The sequence below is a fragment of the Bubalus bubalis genome, chromosome 4 (genome assembly GCF_019923935.1).
Source record: "Bubalus bubalis isolate 160015118507 breed Murrah chromosome 4, NDDB_SH_1, whole genome shotgun sequence".
Taxonomy (NCBI): domain Eukaryota; kingdom Metazoa; phylum Chordata; class Mammalia; order Artiodactyla; family Bovidae; genus Bubalus; species Bubalus bubalis.
The window spans coordinates 70,768,843-70,791,520 of record NC_059160.1 but is presented as its reverse complement, the minus strand read 5'-3'; the positions used below and the strand labels follow the sequence as shown (position 1 = coordinate 70,791,520).

Genomic DNA, 22,678 nt, shown 5'->3' with positions numbered 1-22,678 from the left:
GAGAGAGGTTACATTATCAGTTCTGCAATCTTAAAACCAGTTGTTTTAAGAATTTGAGATATACAGAGTGGTGAACATGATTACAGATGAGAGATTTCTAGCATTAGGACTTGTACTCTTGTACTCTCTTTTCTCTTAGCAAATCACAATCACTTAAAAATTTTAGCATCAATCAAAAATATTTGCTGCTTGTATGGTTTTTCTTCTGGTTGTAATACATCCTAATTGTTAAAGAATAATTAGCTATGGTCTCTTCTGCACTTAATGTTGGAGATATTTAAGGATAACAGACACAAAACCTATTATTTTTGAAACTACAATCTATTTTACTCTATGCCTTTAAACTCCCAAATCAATTAAATTTCCTTTACCCAATACTTGCAAATCGTATTAATTTTTTAGAATTACATAATAAAAACTTGACCATAAAATTAACTTTGTTCATTTCCCAACTGATGCCAAAATAAGATACTGTTAAGTCTACAAACTAAAATTTACTTAGAACTTTCTAGACAGAGGAATCTTAACAGTCTTCTGCTTAAGTGACCCCCTGGATTAACTAACCCTCAGTTCATTCTATAAAGCAGAGGTCAGCCAACTGGCCTATGAGCAAAATCCAGCCCATGACCTGACATAATTAATGAAGTTTGACTGCAACACAACCACGTCCATGTGCTTACTTACTATCTGTGGCTACTTCCGCACTAGAGTTCAGTAGGCACGGAGACTGTAAGGTTCACAAAGTCTAAAATATTTACTATTTGACCCCTTACAGAGTTTGTGAACTCCGTCTCTAAAGCATAGTGACAAATGCCAAAGCACTGTGAACATGTAGAGAACAGCTAATAGACTCTCTCTAATATGCTATGCTTAGTCACTCAGTTGTGTCTGATTCTTTGTGACCCCACAGATTGTAGACCCCAGGCTCCTCTGTCCATGGGGATTGTCCAGGCAAGAATACTGGAATGGGTTGCCATGCCCTCCCCCAGGGGATCTTCCCAACACAGCGATCGAACCCAGGTCTCCCGCATTGCAGGAGATTCATTGCTCAGATTCATTACCATCTGAGCCACCAGGTAATATTTTTGCTCAATTAGTCTAGGCTTTCAAGAGCTGACTTCACAGTATTTGTACCATTTATATTTATTATAATTAAATACTGAATGGATAAAATAGTTGAGAAAAGAGTTGCTGAAAGATGAGTAAACAAAATTGTTATCAAATTAGTTATCAATTGCCAACTATACAAGATTGTGAAAACATTGTAAATATGCACAATGCAAATATCATACAATTTCTTGTATGATAAAAAAACTCAAAAGTAGAAATCACCGATAATACACAGTGGGAGTTGGTGTACAAAGGAAGACTATTTAAAACTCTGTCCAAAAAGATAAATCATAATTTAAAAACTGGCAAATTCAAGTACATTGGTGTACTTTAAAATATTTAAGGCTGGTTTTTATGATGTTTTCTAACTCTCTGCTTTTTCTGTTTCTAACGCCCAAGGTAAGAGAAACCCAAGTGAGACGGTATGTGTTGCAAGAGGGCATCAGAGGGCAAACACACTGAAACCATACTCACAGAAAACTAGTCAATCTAATCACACTAGGACCATAGCCTTGTCTAACTCCATGAAACTAAGCCATGCCCGTGGGGCAACCCAAGATGGGTGGGTGTTGGTGGAGAGATCTGACAGAATGTGGTCCACTGGAGAAGGGAATGGCAAACCACTTCAGTATTCTTGCCTTGAGAACCCCATGAACAGTATGAAAAGGCAAAATGATAGGATACTGAAAGAGAAACTCCCCAGGTCAGTAGGTGCCCAATATGCTACTGGAGATCAGTGGAGAAATAACTCCAGAAAGAATGAAGGGATGGAGCCAAAGCAAAAACAATACCCAGCTGTGGATGGGAATGGTGATAGAAGCAAGGTCCGAGGCTGTAAAGAGCAGTATTGCATAGGAACCTGGAATGTCAGGTGCATGAATCAAGGCAAATTGGAAGTGGTCAAACAAGAGATGGCAAGAGTGAATGTCGACATTCTAGGAATCAGTGAACTGAAATGGACTGGAATGGGTGAATTTAACTCAGATGACCATTATATCTACTACTGCGGGCAGGAATCCCTCAGAAGAAATGGAGTAGCCATCATGGTCAACAAAAGAGTCCGAAACGCAGTACTTGGATGCAATCTCAAAAACGACATAATGATCTCTGTTCGTTTCCAAGGCAAACCATTCAATATCACAGTAATCCAAGTCTATGCCCCAACCAGTAACGCTGAAGAAGCTGAGGTTGAATGGTTCTATGAAGACCTACAAGACCTTTTAGAACTAACACCCAAAAAAGATGTCCTTTTCATTATAGGGGACTGGAATGCAAAAGTAGGAAGTCAAGAAACACCTGGAGTAACAGGCAAATTTGGCCTTGGAATACAGAATGAAGCAGGGAAAAGACTAATAGAGTTTTGCCAAGAAAATGCACTGGTCTTAACAAACACCCTCTTCCAGCAACACAAGAGAAGACTCTATACATGGACATCACCAGATGGTCAACACCGAAATCAGATTGATTATATTCTTTGCAGCCAAAGATGGAGAAGCTCTATACAGTCAGCAAAAACAAGACCAGGAACTGACTGTGGCTCAGACCATGAACTCCTTTTTTTTTTCCCATGAACTCCTTATTGCCAAATTCAGACTTAAATTGAAGAAAATAGGAAAACCACTAGACCATTCAGGTATGACCTAAATCAAATCCCTTATGATTATACAGTGGAAGTGAGAAATAGATTTAAGGGCCTAGATCTGATAGAGTGCCTGATGAACTATGGAATGAGGTTCGTGACACTGTACAGGAGACAGGGATCAAGACCATCCCCATGGAAAAGAAATGCAAAAAAGCAAAATGGCTGTCTGGGGAGGCCTTAAAAATAGCTGTGAAAAGAAGAGAAGTGAAAAGCAAAGGAGAAAAGATATAAACATCTGAATGCAGAGTTCCAAAGAATAGCAAGAAGAGAAAGAAAGCCTTCTTCAGCAATCAATGCAAAGAAATAGAGGAAAACAACAGAATGGGAAAGACTAGGGATCTCTTCAAGAAAATCAGAGATACCAAAGGAACATTTCATGCAAAGATGGGCTCGATAAAGGAGAGAAATGGTATGGACCTAACAGAAGCAGAAGATATTAAGAAGAGATGGAAAGAATACACAGAAGAACTGTACAAAAAAGATCTTCACGACCCAGATAATCATGATGGTGTGATCACTGACCTAGAGCCAGACATCCTGGAATGTGAAGTCAAGTGGGCCTTAGGAAGCATCACTACAAACAAAGCTAGTGGATGTGATGGAATTCCAGTTGAGCTAATCCAAATCCTGAAAGATGATGCTGTGAAAGTGCTGCACTCAATATGCCAGCAAATTTGGAAAACCCAGCAGTGGCCACAGGACTGGAAAAGGTCAGTTTTCATTCCAATCCCCCAAAAAGGCAATGCCAAAGAATGCTCAAACTACTGCACAATTGCACTCATCTCACACGCTAGTAAAGTAATGCTCAAAATTCTCCAAGCCAGGCTTCAGCAATATGTGAACCGTGAACTTCCTGATGTTCAAGCTGGTTTTAGAAAAGGCAGAGGAACCAGAGATCAAATTGCCAACATCCACTGGATCATGGAATAAGCAAGAGAGTTCCAGAAAAACATCTATTTCTGCTTTACTGACTATGCCAAAGCTTTTGACTGTGTGGATCACAATAAACTGTGGAAAATTCTGAAAGAGATGGGCATACCAGACCACCTGATCTGTCTCTTGAGAAATTTGTATGCAGGTTAGGAAGCTGCAATTAGAACTGGACATGGAACAACAGACTGGTTCCAAATAGGAAAAGAAGTACGTCAAGGCTGTATATTGTCACCCTGTTTATTTAACTTTTATGCAGAGTACATCATGAGAAATGCTGGACTGGAAGAAACACAAGCTGGAATCAAGATTGCAGGGAGAAACCTCAGATATGCAGATGACACCACCCTTATGGCAGAAAGTGAAGAGGAACTCAAAGGCCTCTTGATGAAAGTGAAAGTGCAGAGTGAAAAAGTTGGCTTAAAGCTCAACATTCAGAAAACGAAGATCATGGCATCCGGTCCCATCACTTCATGGGAAATAGATGGGGAAACAGTGGAAACAACGTCAGACTTTATTTTTCTGGGCTCCAAATTCACTACAGATAGTGACTGAAGCCATGAAATTAAAAGACACTTACTCCTTGGAAGGAAAGTTATGACCAACCTAGATAGCATATTCAAAAGCAGAGACATTACTTTGCCAACAAAGGTCCATCTAGTCAAGGCTATAGTTTTTCCTGTGGTCATGTATGGATGTGAGAGTTGGACTGTGAAGAAGGCTGAGTGCCGAAGAATTGATGCTTTTGAACTGTGGTGTTGGAGAAGCCTCTTTAGAGTCCCTTGGACTGCAAGGAGATCCAACCAGTTCCTTCTGAAGGAGATCAGCCCTGGGATTTCTTTGGAAGGAATGATGCTAAAGCTGAAACTCCAGTACTTTGGCCACCTCATGAGAAGAGTTGACTCATTGGAAAAGACTCTGATGCTGGGAGGGATTGGGGGCAAGAGGAGAAGGGGACGACAGAGGATGAGATGGCTGGATGGCATCACTGACTCGATGGATGTGAGTCTGGGCGAACTCCGGGAGTTGGTGATGGACAGGGAGGCCTGGCATGCTGCGATTCATGGGGTCGCAAAGAGTCGGACACGACTGAGCGACTGATCTGATCTGATCTGATCTGAAATATAAAACACGGAGAAGGCAATGGCAACCCACGCCAGTACTCTTGCCTGGAAAATCCCATGGACAGAGGAGCCTGGAAGGCTGCAGTCCGTGGGGTTGTGAAGAGTCGGACACGACTGAGTGACTTCACTTTCACTTTTCACTTTCATGCATTGGAGAAGGAAATGGCAACCCACTCCAGTGTTCTTGCCTGGAGAATCCCAGGGACGGGGGAGCCTGGTGGGCTGCCGTCTACGGGGTCGCACAGAGTCGGACACGACTGAAGCGACTGAGCAGCAGCAAATATAAAACATGCCACATTTGCAGATAAGTGCCAAACATACACAGTAGGCTCTCCATATCTGTAGGTGTCACACCCACGGATATGAAGGGCTGATAACTGCAATGGATTTGAGAATCTTTGGAGCTTGATATCCACAGGGGGTCCTGGAACCAATTTCCCATGGAAACAAAGGGCAACTGCATTCTTTCAAATAAATAAAGCATTAGAGATATTTCTTAATTCCTCTGCCTCCCCCCTCCCCCAGTGCAAACCTTTCCCATCTCCCTAAAGATAACACAGTATCAATTAACATTGATAGGTAAAGGTGAAGTTCAACTAAAACAGAGAAAATTTGAATTATTAAATTAAAATAAAAACATTAGATCACCTCCATGTCTATAGGAAAGACTTGAAATTTACTATCAAAGTGCTGAATTATTAAAGTTTTTAGACTTGTAGTAATTAACAAAAGAAGATTCTATTAAATAAGGTGACAAAGATATATAAGTTACAGGAAGCTTGGGGCTGGTGCCCTGGGATGACCCAGAGGGATGGTATGGGGAGGGAAGAGGGAGGGGGGTTCAGGATGGGGAACACGTGTACACCTGTGGCGGATGCATGTTGATATATGGCAAAACCAATACAATATTGTAAAGTAAAAAAAAAAATAATAATAATAAAAAAATAAGGTGACAAAGAAATATAAGTTAATAGTCTGAAGTATCTGAAAATATTTTCTTAAATTGTCATTATTAATTTATACTTTTCCCAAGGAGCAAGCTAAGATCATGGCATCCGGTCCCATCACTTCATGGCAGGTAGATGGGGAAACAATGGAAACACTGAAAGACTTCATTTTTTTTGGCTCCAAATCACTGCAGATGGTGACTTAAGCCATGAAATTAAAAGATGTTTGCTCCTTGGAAGAAAAGCTATGACCAACTTAGACAGCATATTAAAAACCAGAGACATTACTTTGCCAACAAAAGTTCACCTAGTCAAAGCTATGGTGTTTCCAGTAGTCTTGTATGGATGTGAGAGTTGAACTATACAGCTGAGCACAGAAGAATTGATGCTTTTGAACTGTGGTGTTGGAGAAGACTCTTGAGAATCCCTTGGGGTGAAAGGAGATCCAACCAGTCCATCCTAAAGGAAATCAGTCCTGAATATTCATTGTAAGGACTGATGTTGAAGCTGAAACTCCAATACTTTGGCCACCTGATGCAAAGAACTGACTAATTGGAAAAGACCCTGATGCTGGGAAAGACTGAAAGTGGGAGAAGGGGATGACAGAGGATGAGATGGTTGGATGGAATCACTGACTTGATGGACGTTGAGTCTGAGTGAACTCCGGGAGTTGGTGATGGACAGGGAAGCCTGGTGTGCTGCAATCCATAGGGTCACAAAGAGTTGGATAAAACTGAGCGACTGAAGTAAAATGAAGAAGCAAGCATCTTAATTTCATGGCTGCAGTCACTGCCCACAGTGATTTTTGGAGCTTGCTCCTCAGAAGAAAAGCTATGACAAACCTATAGAGCATATTAAAAAGCAGAGAGTAGAAGGACTTTTGCTGACAAAAGTCCATCTAGTCAAAGCTATGGTTTTTCCAGGAGTCTTGTATAGATGTGAGAGTTAGATTACAAAGAAAGCTGAGCACCGAAGAATTGATGGTTTCGAACTGTGGCACAAGAGGAGACTCTTGAGAATCCCTTGGACAGCAAGGAGATCAAACCAGTCAATCCTAAAGGAAATCAATCCGAATTTTCACTGGAAGAACTGAGGCTGAAGCTGAAGCTCCAATACTTTGGCTACCTGATGTGAAGAACTGACTCACTGGAAAGGACCCTGATGCTGGGAAAGATCGAGGGCAGGAGAAGGGGATGACAGAGGATGAGACCATTGTATGGCATCACTGACTCAATGGACATGAGTTTGAGCAAGCTTTGGGAGACAGTGAAGGACAGGGAAGCCTGGTGTGCTTCCCTGGCCATGGGGTGGCAAAGAGTCGGATATGACTGAGTGACTGAACAACAATTTGTGCTCTTAAGAAAGCATTTCATTGGGGAGGGAGGAGGGAGGAGGGTTCAGGATGGGGAGCACGGGTATACCTGTGGCGGATTCATTTCGATGTTTGGCAAAACTAATACAATATTGTAAAGTTTAAAAATAAAATAAAATTTAAAAAAAAGAAAGCATTTCATTGACCAAGAGTAAATTATTGCTCAGATGTTGCTGAGTACCAAATTAGTAGATTCCCCTGGAGAAGGAAATGGCAACCCACTCCAGTATTCTTGCCTGGAAAATTCCATGGACAGAGGAACTTGACAGGCTACAGACCATGGGGTTGCAAAGAGTTGGCCACAACTGAGCGCATCAGCAATTTAATAAAGTCCAAATTCAAAAGGTTTTATAATACCCATAGTCTGTTGTAAGGAAAAAAAACTAAACTATAGGATGGAGGAATCAGAGATATACCACCGTAAGCTACTGATCAGTTTCAATATTACTATTGGTGGGTTAAAGTTATGTTGTTACACATCTACTTAAGATGCAGCAACACCACCCATGATGTATTCCGTTGCAAAGTGCTTAACTTGAATCCATAAAGTCAATGGATGTGTGTTTGCTTTGTAGGAAATATAGGGGATAGAGACATGGGCTAAATAACATCACAACAACTTATCACACAAATTGAGAGGCTGAAACTACTGTCTCCTCAACAACTGTCTCCTCAACGGGGGACTTGGCTGGATAAAAAGACTGAAGGGACACATCACACAGATGCCATGTGTGATCCTAAATTGGATCTGGTCTTAACATACCAGCTGAGAAACATTTTTGGGGGTCACAAATGAGAATGTAGTCTGGTTATTAGATGAGATAGAAATTTTCTGAAATGGAAGGGTGGAGATCATTGACTAGACAAAGTGAGTTATAAAGCTGTATGTAAAATGCGATTTCATACTCTCTGTATGATCTAAAAATGTATGCGTGGACACAGAAAAAGTCTACATTTTAATAATGACAATTTTGGGCAGTAAGTATGTGATCATTTTATTTTTGCTTATAGTATTTCCTAGATTTCTATAATAATGTACTGCTTCTATAATACGAAGACTAACTTTAAAATATAAATTCTATGGAAAATTTATATGACTTTTTAAATATAAATTCATCATCTATCATAGAATATTTATGAGATAGATGCAGACTTGAGCAGAAGCCTAGAGTGACTGGAGGCTTGTATAAAAAAGGTCTCAACTTGAGTTCTTTGACTATGTATAATGCTTTGATCTAATCAAGATACTTAGTATCTTCTGTGTCCTTTCACATACAAAATGTTTTAAAGTGCATTAAAAATATTTTCTTAACTTTTTCTCACTAGAGGTAATAACGACCCTTCTAATAATTATTAGAGAGCTCAGTATAAAAGGCGTTTTGCTAAATAGGCTCATAAAGCATAAAAGATTCTAGTTGCCTTTGCATTATAATCAGTTTCTTTTCCACCATGAAAGGTCAAGCTTAATGATTTTTAGGATTACCACTATATATGCAAATTGGAGTCCTAGAAAACAAGCAGCCACTTTAGAAAGTACAGAGTCACACTCTGATCACCTTAAAAGTGAGTCAACGAACAGGAATTACAATTTTCACTAAGAGTACTCAGTTTCTTTTGAATATGACAATATAGTAATATCAATTTCATATCATTTCTTTTAAAATTCATATTTAAGTTGTATCACTTGAGAACTGTTCACATTTTAAATTTAAGGCTGATCCTTAAAAAAAATTCAGCTATTTGAAAATAGCTGGCATATTTAACTATTATTTATTTAAAACAGAATTATTTCAACCTAGAGGTTAAAGTCTGAGTTTGAAACCCAACAATAGCTGTGTAACATTCGGGAAGTTACCCAGGGCAGCTAAGCCTCAGTCAGTTCTCTAAATCTATAAAACCGAGTAAACAGTATTTACGTCACAAAGTTATAATGATCAGATGACATTATGCTTAGAAACCGAGGTGCCTGTCACATAGGAAGAGGTCAGTAAATATCTACACACATGATGGCATCATAGACTTGACATGCTCTTCTTGTCCTATATATCCTAAGAGTAACCATGCTACCATACATCTCCATGTGGATGCCCCATAGGTGTCTCAACCTTACCATCAATAGATGTAGCAGAATCACTGCTCCTTTCCAGGGTCCCCACCTCAGCAAAGGGTATTATCATTAACCTAGTTATTCAACACCTGAGCAAGGAGTCATTTTTATCCTTTTTAAAAAACAAACAAACAAACACCCCACCACTCTAATTTTCTGTTAGTTCTATTTTCAATACAGTTTTAATTCAAACACTTCTCACAGGTCTATCAGTATCATGCCAGTCCAAGCCAGCATCATCTCTAGCCTGGAAAAGCACAAAAGACTCTAGATATAGCTTGCTTTTTTCACACTTGTCCCCCTCACCCACCTTAGCCTATTTTCCACCCAGAAGGCAGAGTGAGTCAAATGTAAACTAGGTGATGTCACTTCCTTGTTGAAACTTAGAAGAAAATCTAACCTATTTTCCTTGCCCCAAGGCCCCTAAATGATTGGGCTTCTGCATCCCGTCTCTCCCAGCATCTTTTCCTCACTCGCTCCACTCCAGCCATCCTGGTCTCCTTTGCTATTCTTTGAGCACCTTGAACTTGCCAAACACACCTCCAACTCTATACCTGTAGCCTTGCCAGTCTTTCTGTATGAGGGATTTCTTCCCTCTTGGCAATAAAGCTTGCAGCTCACTTTTCTGCTGAAACATCAGGCTTTTCTGACTACATCATCAAAAGAAGCACCCCCATGGCTCTATTTTATTTTTCTACATGGCACTGTTACTACTACAATGTACTACAATAAGCATTAATTTATATACATATTAAATATAAATATTTACTATATGCCCATATTACACACATATCACATACAGGTAATATATATGTGTACATTTTTTATGGCTTGTCTAAACACCTAAACAGCTAAACACCATGGAGGTGAGGACTCTGCTTTGTTTATTGCTGGATCCCCATTATCAAGAACAGTGCTTAGCACCTTGTAGGTATTAAAGAAGTACTTTTCAAGATCAGGGACTTCCCTGGTGGCTGAGATGGTAAAGAATCTGCCTGCAATGCAGGAGACCTGGGTTTTATCTCTGGGTAGGGAAAACCCACTGGAGAAGGGAATGGGAACCCACTCCAGTATTCTTGCCTTGGAGAATCCCATGGATAGAGGAGCCTGGCGGGCTACAGTCCATAGGGTCACAAAGAGTCAGACACGACTGAGGGACTGACACGTTCACACTTCCTTTCAAGATTAACTTATCCTCGTATTAAATTGGCTTGGGTTTAGCCAAATACTCCAATCACTAAAATAAGCCCTAAACAAAACAAGCAAGCCGAGTTGTTACACAGAATTAGTTCTCTATATTCCATCTATTTTGCAGAATCCTTACAGATCTAAGTTTGAAAATAGGGGTCAGAATTTTTTTTTATATTTTTATTCAGGAAAACTAACAGCAGTCTAGCAGAAAAACATTATTTCATCAGAGTGCTAGAAGAAAAAAAAAATTTTTTTTAAAGCTTCTGTATTTAAAATAATTAAGTGCAACTAAGACCTGATGCAGTCAAGTAAATATTTAATAAATAACAGCTAAATATGTGGACTCACTACAAAAATAGTTGCCTTAACCTACTATGTCTAAACTATGACACACTATAAGCCACAGAAAATAATTTTATATTATCATCACTGAATTCGATCACTGCAAAGCAGAATATGAGTAAAATTCCAGCAGATAACTCTGTACTTCTATCACTTTATCTGTTTTCCTTATGACACATCACTGTTTATCTTTTATTTGCAGATACTGGTGTTTTTGGACACAGGATTTTTGTCTGTTTCATCTTTGCATCTCCTACAGTGTTAGCACAATGATTGGGCTCCTCAGTGGACAATTTCTGATTGAAAGGATGAATGATGCTGAGGGCGAGTTGGCAGTAGACATTATACAAATATAATAATCGTTAAATACTTGAAAAGTGAAAGTGTTGGTCACTCAGTTGTGTTTGCCTCTTTGTGACCATTGTAGGCCTCTAGGTTCCTCTGTCCACGGAATTCTCCAGGCAAGAATCCTGGAGTGGGTAGCCATTCCTACTTGCAGGTTTCTAAATGAGCCCAATTAGTGTTTTTATATCATATCCTGTTAGATAATAAAAGTGGTTTCTATTTATTCAATTTGCTTCCCAGTATTTATCACAACTGTCATAAAGCACTCATTTGCATAGCCATTTGCTTCACACCTGGCTTTTCCACTTTAAATTCCAAGGAGTGAGAAGTGTACATTTAGGGACTTTCTTGGTGATCCAGTGGCTAAGACTCTGAGCTCCCAATGCAGGGGGCCGGGGTTTGATCCCAGGTCCGGGAACTAGATTCCACATGCTGCAACTGAGAGTTCTGCATGCTGCAACTAAAAGACCCAGTGCAGCCAAATAAAGTAAAAAAAAAACGAACTGTACATCTGTAGCTTTTCAGAGCCTTAGCACCTCATAATAGTAGGGGCTCAATAAATATATTTTGAATCAATGAATGAAGTTAGGGCTGTGCTACTGCATCATTTGAAAATGCCTGGAGTCCCACCCCAGCTAGTTTTCTGGATAATGACAGCTTCACAGAACTCCCTGGTTTATTTTTCAGTGGTTTTAGGATGCACAGTGTTTCACATGCATCTAAAAATTTGTAGTATCTTAGTGCATACAAGGAGAAGGTAATGGCACCCCACTCCAGTACTCTTGCCTGGAAAATCCCATGGATGGAGGAGCCTGGTGGGCTGCAGTCCATGGGGTCGCTAAGAGTTGGACACAGCTGAGTGACTTCACTTTCACTTTTCACTTTCATGCACTGGAGAAGGAAATGGCAACCCACTCCAGTGTTCTTGCCTGGAGAATCCTAGGGACGGGGGAGTCTGTCTATGGGGTCACACAGAGTCGGTCATGACTGAAGCAACTTAGCAGCAGCAGCAGCAGTGCATACAAGGAGATCAAACCAGTCAATCCTAAAGGAAATCAACCCTGAATATTCATTGGAAGGCATGATGCTTAAAGCTCCAATACTTTGGCAACCTGATGTGAAGAGCCAACTCACTGGAAAAGACCCTGATGCTGGGAAAGATTGAAGGCAGGTGGAGAAGGAGATGAAAGAAGATGAGATGGTTGGATAGCATCATCATTGACTTAATGAACATGAGTTTGAACAAACTCTGGGAGATAGTAAAGGACAGGGAAACCTGGTGTGCTGCAATACATGGGGTCGCAAAGAGTTGGACACAACCTAGTGACCGAACAACAATAACAAATCCTATGTAGTATAATTTGCAGCATTTTCCCCCCTGAGAATTACATAAAATAACATTGTTTTAATAAATGATGGTATTTTAGAATCAACGAAATAGGGTTACTGCTAACTCCACCTTGATGTGAAAAATATAAAAACTTCAAGTACTTACATCAATTAAATCTGAAAGATCATGAATATAATACTTGAAAACTGAGGCATTGGTTGCTTCAAGGGTTAGGAGATATTCATTCCGTGCCTTAATCGATTTAAGCTTGTTTTCCGAATATTTTGCTTGTCTCTGGAAATGAAGAAGATCCAGGAATTGGAAAAAACAGTAGTCATTTTAAAATCAGACAGGGAAACATACATAAATTTCTATTCCTCTAAACGATTTATTCTACATATACAAATGACCTTCCAAGTCCTTTGAGAAAAGTACAATTTGAATCTGATTTAAATAAATGAGAATTGCCCAGTGACTGAGAATAGCAACAATGTATTTGGGCGTCAGGCCCATTTGCAATGAAATCTGTTTTGTTAATATTCAAAATTCTCTACATTGTGTACTAGATACTTGGCATTTACCACTAAACAACGTCCAGCTGTTATTACATGATTTTTATGTTACTTAAACATTTTTCATCCCCACGGGAGGAAACGCATGTCATTTCACAGTAATTTACAACGTGTGTCTATCAGCTGTTACACCACTGTTCTAGGTCTGTCACCTCCAGGGAGGGCAGAAGGGCTCTGCAGTCTAGTTTTACTTACTTTTTCCTTCATTTTTTCAATTTTTTTCACCGAGCTTCGCCGCTGATGTCTTTCTTCCAGTCTAATATGGAAGACTGGATCACCAGACCTGCCAATTTGCTTCTCTTCTTGTTTCTCAGCCTCCTTCAGTTTGCTCTCTGCACTGATGCTCTCGGCGTGATACATATGGTATGTTTTCATCACCTGTGAAAATGTGACCCAAATTGTTAAAAGATGTTTTTCTGAAATTAGGGAATGGAAACCATTATATGACGTGTATGTTAAAGATATCACCTTCCAACTGGCAGAGGGAAAGCCAGATTGTTAGTAAAACAGATAACAGATATACTATTCCTTTTACATAAAGCAAACAGAAATATGCAAATTCACCTGCCAGGAAGAGGCATTTAGGAACAGACTGTGATGAAAAAATGACTGACAGGGTCTTGTGTGTGCTTTCAGTGTACTTAAAAAGTTCCCTCAAGCTTAAAAGTGTTTCTCTAAAATCTCCTCTGAATTATTGATTTGCAGAATAAACCATCATAGATAAATTTTAGCTAAACTTCGGAATTACAAAAAACTCCAAATAAGTATAGCCCTTTCTAAAAGGATTATATTGCTTAAAATCTACTTGTCAAAATATAAAACATAAATATAAGGTTCATATATGGTTTTAGGGAAAAAAACTTTTCATGAGCACAAAGTAATATTTTATGTTCAATGTAGAAAACATGACAAAAAAAAGTAAAATAAAAAGTAAAAAATAAAAAAGCATATGATTTTGGTATACAGCTATCCAGTCTTTTTTCTATAAAAATACACACACACACACACACACACACTCTTCTTCATTTTAAAATGACATATATCACTTCTTCTTCAAAAAAATCTGGATCATACTGTATTTATAATTTTTAGTCTCCTATATCCTTTTCCACTTAAAAATATCAACATTTTTCTATATCACAAAATATTCCTCTAAAAGAGCTGTGTAATATTTCCTTATACCAATTCTCTATTATTGAACATTTTAGAATATTTCACTTCTTGCCTTTTATAAATAAAATTGTGTTGAAAACCCTTCATATATAGTGTATCTTATTTCTTCTCTTAGAAATGGTACATGTAATTTGCATTTTAATAGATTTAGGAATATACAGGAGATGAAATTTTGTAATGTATTCTTCCCATGTATATTATATATAATTAACCCTAATTTAAATTTTTTTAATTAAAAAAAGTTTAAAGGTATGGTGATTCCAATGCAACTAATGTCTCAAAGAATATCTGAAAATTCAGCAACCAAGTAATCAGTGCAAGCACATTCTCAAAAATGATGTCAAATTCTCATCCACATAAAACAGATTTTATTTCATCTGTAAATAACTGTAAGTTATCCAGAGCTAACTTTATAACTAAGGTATAATTGTGTTCAAGAGATTGATGTAATGTTTTAAAGTAAGGAACTTGATTTTTCTCATTTCAAAATATGAGCTTTAAAATAGTCTGAGGGCTGGAAGCATCACTAGAATAAATATATTTATTTAGGCGGAACCCAATTGCTTTTTTTCTGTAGGTTACATGTAAAAGGTAGAAAATCAGCACTTAGGGTTCAACTTAATGCATATCCTCCAGATGACTATTTGAAGAGTAAAATTTGGAGTTAATGAGGAGCCTTTCCTTGTTTTCATAAAATCTGATAAAATCTCATAAAATCATAAGCTAGCAAATTACGTCAAAGGCACTGCTGGACAAGAACAAAGTGTGGATTAAATCACAAAGTCAGGGCAACTTTTCTCTTAGCTGGGTTTAACTACAAAGTTGTCTGTTTTTAGTTAATTATCAAATCTGTCCGTAGAGGGGGAGTTTGGTTGGCTACTCCAGTTTGAAAGAAAAATAAGATAGCATTAGGAAGCAGCTGGGGAATGAAAAGGGAGTCACCCTGCAGCTGGGCAAACAGCAAGGTCAATGAATCTATTACAAACCTTGCATTTCTAGGCTTGGCTCTGTTTATATTCCCCGCCTGAAGCAAACCCACATGCCATTTGGGTCTTGGTTCCAGTTACATCTTTAAATGAGAGGGTGAAAAAAACCCATCTCACACACACACATACCCCCCACTCCCCTCCCCCCATATGCAGTTGCTCAGCTGTCTTCTTGCTACTAGACAGAAAGGAAGAAATGAGAACACATAACTACCATCAAAGATGGATGAAAAGGCATCTCAGACAGACTAGGGTAACTGAGAAATCTTGATTTTAAATACTTTCTGAGGAAGAGACCTGAACTCCAGACTCTTGCAGAGGCTACTATAAGCAGGTAATTGGCACTAACTAAACTTTAGGGCTTCCCTGATAGCTCAGTTGGTAAAGAATCTGCCTGCAATGCAGGAGACCTCGGTTTGATTCCTGGGTCGGGAAGATCCCATGGAGAAGGGATAGGCTACCCACTCCAGTATTCCTGGGCTTCCCTTGTGGTTCAGCTGGTAAAGAATCCACCTACAATGTGGGAGACCTGGGTTTGACCCCTGGGTTAGGAAGATCTCCTGGAGGAGGGAACGGCTACCCATCCCAGTATTCTGGCCTGGAGAATTCCACGGATTGTATAGTACATGGGGTTCACAAAGGGTTGGACATGACTGAGCGACTTTCACTTTCACGCTTTATGAACTAAGGAACCCAAGCAGGCAGCTAGCATGGCGTTTGCTTAACTAGCCTGTGTTAGAAGGAAAATGTTTGAGTCTGACAACATGACTAGCAAGAAGAGGGTATAAATATCATGATGTGGTTCAGCACAATAGCTGAGGATTCTCCACCCAGTTCAATGGTAATTTCCAGAAAGGTAATCTCTTTGTTCCGTTTTCCCAATTTGACTTAGGGTTTCCACTGTTCTCAAAAATGTCAACAGTTACAATGAATGAATTTTAAAAGTTGGGGAGAAAAACACTAAAAGCTTCTAGAGAACTCTAATTGCAGATAATGAATGCCAGTAAAAGCTTCATTATTTAAAATGTAAGCTGTTGACAAAAGTTAAATGTGTTTTGTATTTAAAATAAAATAAAAGACAGTTCTCTCTTTTTCAGAGAAGTAAAAGAAAATGTTTGAATATATGCTGCAAAGAAAATAGCAGCTTCTCCATCAGCTTAATGCAAACACAAGCCTTTGCATACCAAATAACAGGACAGGCATATATTCATTTAAATGTACTCCAATAGCATATTTTCCCAATTGAATACTTTTCTACCAAAACCTCATGCATAATTCTCCATTGAAAATACTCAATTTATCTTCCCTGCAAGAAGAATATAGTCAAGTAGAATGTGACCACATCATACATTTCTTTGTGAGACTGTGAAATCCTGCACAAAAATTTTGGACAGAAACTTAATATTTTTTTTCCTTACTGACAGACCTATACAATGGACCTGACATTGCTCTTGTACTTTAAATCAAAATAATTAAAATAGCTGAAGTAAATTTCAATATTCAGTGTAAAGAAATCATGATATATCTGAAAACTATCCATGCATTGGAGATGAATGGATTACGGGTATAAATTCTACTTTTTGACTTCCGGCTCAGAAGTTAGAAGACATGGTTCCCAGAATGGATCTACCAGGTGTGAGGTGTGGACAGTTATGTAACACTTCTGCTCACCTTACGAGGTTGTTGTGAATACCCAGTTGTATGTGGCCCCTGTGTGTGGGTACAACTGAAACCATACTGAGTATTTACTACATATGTATGTATATATTTATGTATACAGTCTGTAACACTAATATATATGTCTACATATATATAATATATATTTAGCTAAACAAGCATTATATAATGCCTACTACGTGCCAGACATTGTTCTAAGCATTTTCCAAATAATAGCTTCTTTAATCGTTCTGATGACATCACTGACTCAATGGACATGAATCTGAGCAAACTTGGGATATCGTGAAGGACAGGGAAGCCTGGGCTGCTGCAGTCCATGGGGTGGCAGAGAGTCGGACATGACTTAGTGACTAAGCAACAATCCTTGTAAAAATGCTTATTAGGTAATACCTTTATTCACCTCATATTACAAATGAGAAAAGTGAGGCACAGAGAGGTTAAATAATTTCCTCAAGGTCACACAGCTGGTAATTGGCAGAGCAACGGTTGGTACCCTAGCAGTCTGGCTCCAGATTCAGTGTTCTGGACTGCTGTGCCACAATCTTTGGAAATTCGAAAGCACTGTACCAACAGAAGGCCTCTTTATCTGGGGGATATAGTTACTCTTGGTCATATTCAGAAATGGAGGAAAAAAAGGAATGAAAGATAAGTATTTATTCATTCCACTTTTGTAATGAAAACTTGGTTTACAGGGTTCAGTTCAGTTCAGTTGCTCAGTCATGTCCGACTCTTTGCAACCCCATGAACTGCAGCACGCCAGGCCTCCCTGTCCATCACCAACTCCTGGAGTCCACCCAAACCCATGTCCATCGAGTTGGTGATGCCATCCAACCATCTCATCCCCTGTTGTCCCCTTCTCCTGCCCTCAATCTTCCCCAGCATCAGGGTCTTTTCCAATGAGTCAGCTTTTCTCATCAGGTGGCCAAAGTATTGGAGTTTCAGCTTCAACATCAGTCCTGCCAATGAACACCCAGGACTGATCTCCTTTAGGATGGACTGGTTGGATCTCCTTGCAGTCCAAGGGACTCTCAAGAGTCTTCTCCAACACCACAGTTCAAAAGCACAATTCTTCTGTGCTCAGCTTTCTTTATAGTCCAACTCTCACATCCATACATGACCACTGGAAAAACCATAGCCTTGACTAGATGGACCTTTGTTGACAAAGTAATGTCTCTGCTTTTTAATATGCTGTCTAGGTTGGTTATAACTTTCCTTCCAAGGAGTAAGTGTCTTTTAATTTCATGGCTGCAGTCACCATCTGCAGTGATTTTGGAGCCCAGAAAAATAAAGTCAGCCACTGTTTCCCCATCTATTTGCCATGAAGTGATGGGACCGGATGCCATGATCTTAGTTAGTGGATGGATAATTGAGTTGAAGAATAAGACTAGAGAAGTTAGCATGAACCAGATGAGAAGAGCCTTGATATCCCAACTACTTAAGCAGTATAGAATTTATTCTGTAGGTGTTGGTGAATCTACAGAAATGTAAACAGTATGGTCAAAGCAGTACCTTAGCAGTAATCCAGTGAAGACAGGCAGGATCCTTTAGGGTGTGAAGTGACTTCATTTAGCATGAAGAAGAGGGAGTGGAAAGGAGGAAAGAGAATTCAGAATGGCAGCTACAGGGCTTTTTCTGTGTTCTCTCTCTCTCTGACCTTTGCTTAAACTTGACTTGATGCCCTGCACCATGGAGTTCAAATGCTCTTACACTCTAGCTCTAACACCAGCCCAAGCAGCACCCTTGGGCTGGTGTTGGAACACAAGTGATCTGAGTCGATCACTTAACTTCTGCCTCAGAATACTTCCCTGCCTCTGTGGCCCTTCCGCCAGACAACCCAACCTTACTGCCTGGAATGCCCTTCCCCAGCATCCCTTCCCGGTACTATTTTGACTCATCCTCCAAGTCAAGGTTAAAGGTCAACCTACTGCTAAGTGTTCCCTGGTTTCCCAGTCAGAGTGGTCTTGTTCTTCTGACCTCTGAGACCTACTTCCTGACGCCACCTGAGAATCTGCCATGTGTTACAGATGTGTGTGTACCATTCAGTATCATGGACTGTCCTGTAAATTCAGTGAACCCACTAACAGGATCTTGCATGCTAAGTCACTTTAGTTGTGTTTGACTCTTTTCGACCTTATGTACCGTAGCCCGCCAGGGTCCTCCATCCATGGGATTCTCCAGGCAAGAATACTGGAGTGGGCTGTCATTCCCTTCCAGAGGATTTTCCTGACCCAGGGATAGAATCTGCATCTCTTAGTCTCCTGCATTGGCAGGTGGGTTCTTTACCATTAGCACCACCTAGGAAGCCCCAGGTATCTTAGGCACCTCCAGGTTCTTAATACTACCTTACATACAGGAGGAATAAAATACAGAGCTGGTGAGAAACAAATGAAGGACAGGAATCCTTTTATATTCAGCTGTCTATTCATTTAACAAAAATTATGTGACTGGCATTGTTCCCCTCCATCCCTGGTATCCAAAACAGTACCACCAGTAAATACCCAGGACTGGACTGATGGGATGGCAAGTAGTTCTAACTCATTTGTGAAATACACTTAGCATTAGAATTTACAGCATCTCAAAAAAAAAAAAAAAGATGTCGTGGTTGGGGTTGGGGGTGCTGGTGAAAAGCAGTACGTTAGTGACAGTATTTCCCAATTCCATCCATGCGTGTGCAGGCTGTCCCTCTCATGTCCGACTCTCTGCCACCTCATGGACTGTAGCTGCAAGGCTCCTCTGTCACTGTGATTGTTCAGGCAAGAATACTGGAGTGGGTTGCCATTTCCTACTCCAGGGGATCTTCCTGACCCAGGGATTAAACTCGCGTCTCTTACCTCTCCTGCATTGGCAAGCGGGTTCTTTACCATTAGTGCTACCTGGGAAGCCCAATTTCGTCCTCTGTTTATTGTTCTACTAAATCTATCAATTGCAGAAAGCTCTTTATAAAAATGACACTCTTTAGGTTTCCTTAAATATCAACAACCGAAGGTAAAGATCCCTTTTCTATCAATATAATCAATACATGACTGGGCTCTAACTGTAACTGAGTTTCTGCCAGTGCCAGATTAACAAAACCATCAGCGTAGGACCATCACTTAGGAAGTCCATTCTCAGGAAGATCTCAGGTTCACGGGGAAGGCAGGGCTTCTGGTCAACCCTAGTCTGAGCTGCAGGCCTGGCTCCTCCAGGGGCTCACAGAACCCCAGTTCCTCTGTCTAGGCTGTGGGCTCTGCTGAGCCAAGCTGTGTCTCTGGAGCTTAGTTTAGACAGGGGTGGTGGGCACGAACTACCTTTAAGAGAGCATCCTAACACTGCAGGCTGGGATCTTTACACCTGCAACCTTATGCTTTCCTGCCCTGTAGCCAATCCTGGAGATAAACATAGAGCCAGGCAGACCTGGATCTGAGTTCTTGTGCTACTGGTTATCAGCTGGGCAAGTTTTTTAACTTTCTTGAGCTCCAGTTTCTCCAAGGCAAAATGGAGATTAAGTGATACAACGCATGGGAAGCACGTAACAGGGTGGGCAGTTCTTTCTTGACAGTTTCTAAGGTATGGTGTAGAAGCAGCACGCAGCCTCTGAGATCAGACTAATTGGCTTCAGATCCTGGCTCTAAGCAGAGAGCTGCAGGTCACTGCCCCTCACAAAGACAAAGCAGCTAGAGAACTAAGAACAACAAAAGCAGACCCGATGGAGGCGTCTCCTGCTGTTTCATATCGCAACTTGGCCTAGCCAAAACGTCTTAAAAACTCATGTACCAGTGACGAGTATCCCAGAGTTGATGGCACAGATCCTTGCATGTTCATAACACATACCACCTGAAATCACACTTAGAAAGGCTTCTAGCCTCTTTGCAATGTCCCCTCATTATGCTGTTGCAGTTGTTCAGTCTCTCAGTTGCGTTGGACTCTTTGCACCCCATGGACTGCAGCATGTCAGGCCTCTCTGTCCCTTACCATCTCCCAGAGTTTGCTCAAACTCAAGTCCATTGAGTCGGTGATACTATCCAACTATCTCATCCTCTGTCATCCCCTTCTCCTCCTGCCTCAATCTTTCCCAGCATCAGGGTCTTTTCCAATAAGTTGGCTCTTTGCAACAGGTAGCCAAAGTATTGGAGCTTCAGCATCAGTCCAGTGAATATTCAGGGTTGATTTCCTTTATAACTGGTTTGATCTCCTTGCTTTCCAAGGGACTCTCAAGAGTCTCCAGCACCACAGTTCGAAGGCATCAATTCTTCGGCACTCAGCCTTTTCTATTGTCCAGCTTTCACATCCATGCATGCCTACTAGAAAAACCATAGCTTTGATTATAGCTTTGATTGTGACCTTTGTAGGCAAAGCAATGTCTTTGCTTTTTAACACGCTCCCTAAGTTTGTCATTGCTTTTCTTCCAGGGAGCAAGAGTCTTTCAATTTCATGAGGACCCCCCTTTTTTTTTGTAAGCTGATAGTTACTGTAAAATTAAGGGTAATTTACTGGAAAATTACCCAGGTTTCAGAGAGCAGTGTATACTGATCTGTGTTTATTCATCCACCAAACAGCTACTGAGTATCCATAAACCAGGCATTGTCCAAGAGATGAAAGACATAATGCCTAACCAGTAAAGACACAAAGACAGGCCTACTCTGACTGAAGACAGATAGGAGGTAGGGAGGGAGGAGGTGGTGGACTTCCAGGTAGGCTGAGTGGGAGTCAAGTGGAGAAGGAATTCTAGGCTTCTTTTTAATCAGCTTATATTTAAGTCCAGGAGCTCAACTGGAGAAAAAGGTGGGGTGGCAGGGGCATATATTTATATAAAGAATGGAAAGACAGGAGAAGCCCACCGAACATGAATGTTAGTCAATGCCTAAAATGGGTCTCAGTTCCCATCCCAATGCCCTATCTCCCACTTAAGTCCTGTGAGTGACACTTAATAATATATTTTATTCTCATTTGTGGCATCAGGGATGGAAAGGCTGCTGATCCTGAAGGTAATGAGTTGTCAGTAGGACTGTTAACAATGATGAACTTTTCCTCCTTCTCTCCCCAGGCTGGTACAGCTCTCTATAAGTCAATGAAAGCAGAATTTACAAAACATAATTATATTTGAAAAGTAACATTTACAGGAGAACTCACTTTGAGAGCTAGTATGCTGTGGTTAAGGGCTTACATTCACAGAACAAGCCTCTTGGGCTCAACTCCCTTACTCTGTGGTTTTGAGCAAGTAACTTAGCCTTTCACTGCCACCGTTTCTTTACCGTGTTAATGGGCATAACATTATCACTGCGTGCACAGGGTAGCTGGAAAGATGAGATATGTCAAGATATAAAGAGCACAGAAAGAAAAGCTTGACATATAATAAATGCATGGTGTCAGCCATCGATGTTTGAAAACGAATTACCATAAAATATTTCATTGTAATAAATAGGTAATGATTTCTCCATGACTGAAAAGATTTTCACTTCCAACTAGTAAAGAGAAGGAAACAAGTGATAATTCCATTTATGTATACAGTAAGAATTTAAGCAAAGCTCTTTAGAAATGAGCAAATAGCTCAAGATGAACAATTAAATAGCATGCGGTCCTGTCTTTATAGGTAGTTTATCAAAGAAAACGAGAAGTATGTTGTGGATCCACTGAAATGAAATCAGCATTTAACAGTCTAAATTTATCATCAAATTATATTTATAATCCAAACAAATGCTTTGGACAGAATGCATTGTCTGGGACTCTGGACCCTACTGGATGGGGACTGCCAACCAATCAAATGCCAGGGCAACAGAGATACAAGAATAAACAAAACAAATGGAAAAATAGAGAGCATATATGCAAAGGGAGGAAGTAAGGTATAGAGTAG

At 40.0% G+C, this 22,678-nt stretch overlaps 1 protein-coding gene across 9 annotated transcripts in view; it reads right to left on the bottom strand.

The window, feature by feature from the left end:
• The window catches only part of SRGAP1 (SLIT-ROBO Rho GTPase activating protein 1), a 308,204-nt gene that overhangs the window by 84,349 nt on the left and 201,177 nt on the right, over nt 1–22,678 (bottom strand). For all 9 annotated transcript variants that reach the window (XM_025283902.3, XM_025283903.3, XM_044942502.2 and 6 more), the window contains 2 exons: nt 13,208–13,390; nt 12,606–12,734 (listed from right to left, as the gene is read on the bottom strand). In XM_025283902.3, coding sequence (XP_025139687.1) covers nt 12,606–12,734; nt 13,208–13,390 — 312 coding nt within the window. The remainder of the gene's footprint in view (nt 1–12,605; nt 12,735–13,207; nt 13,391–22,678) is intronic.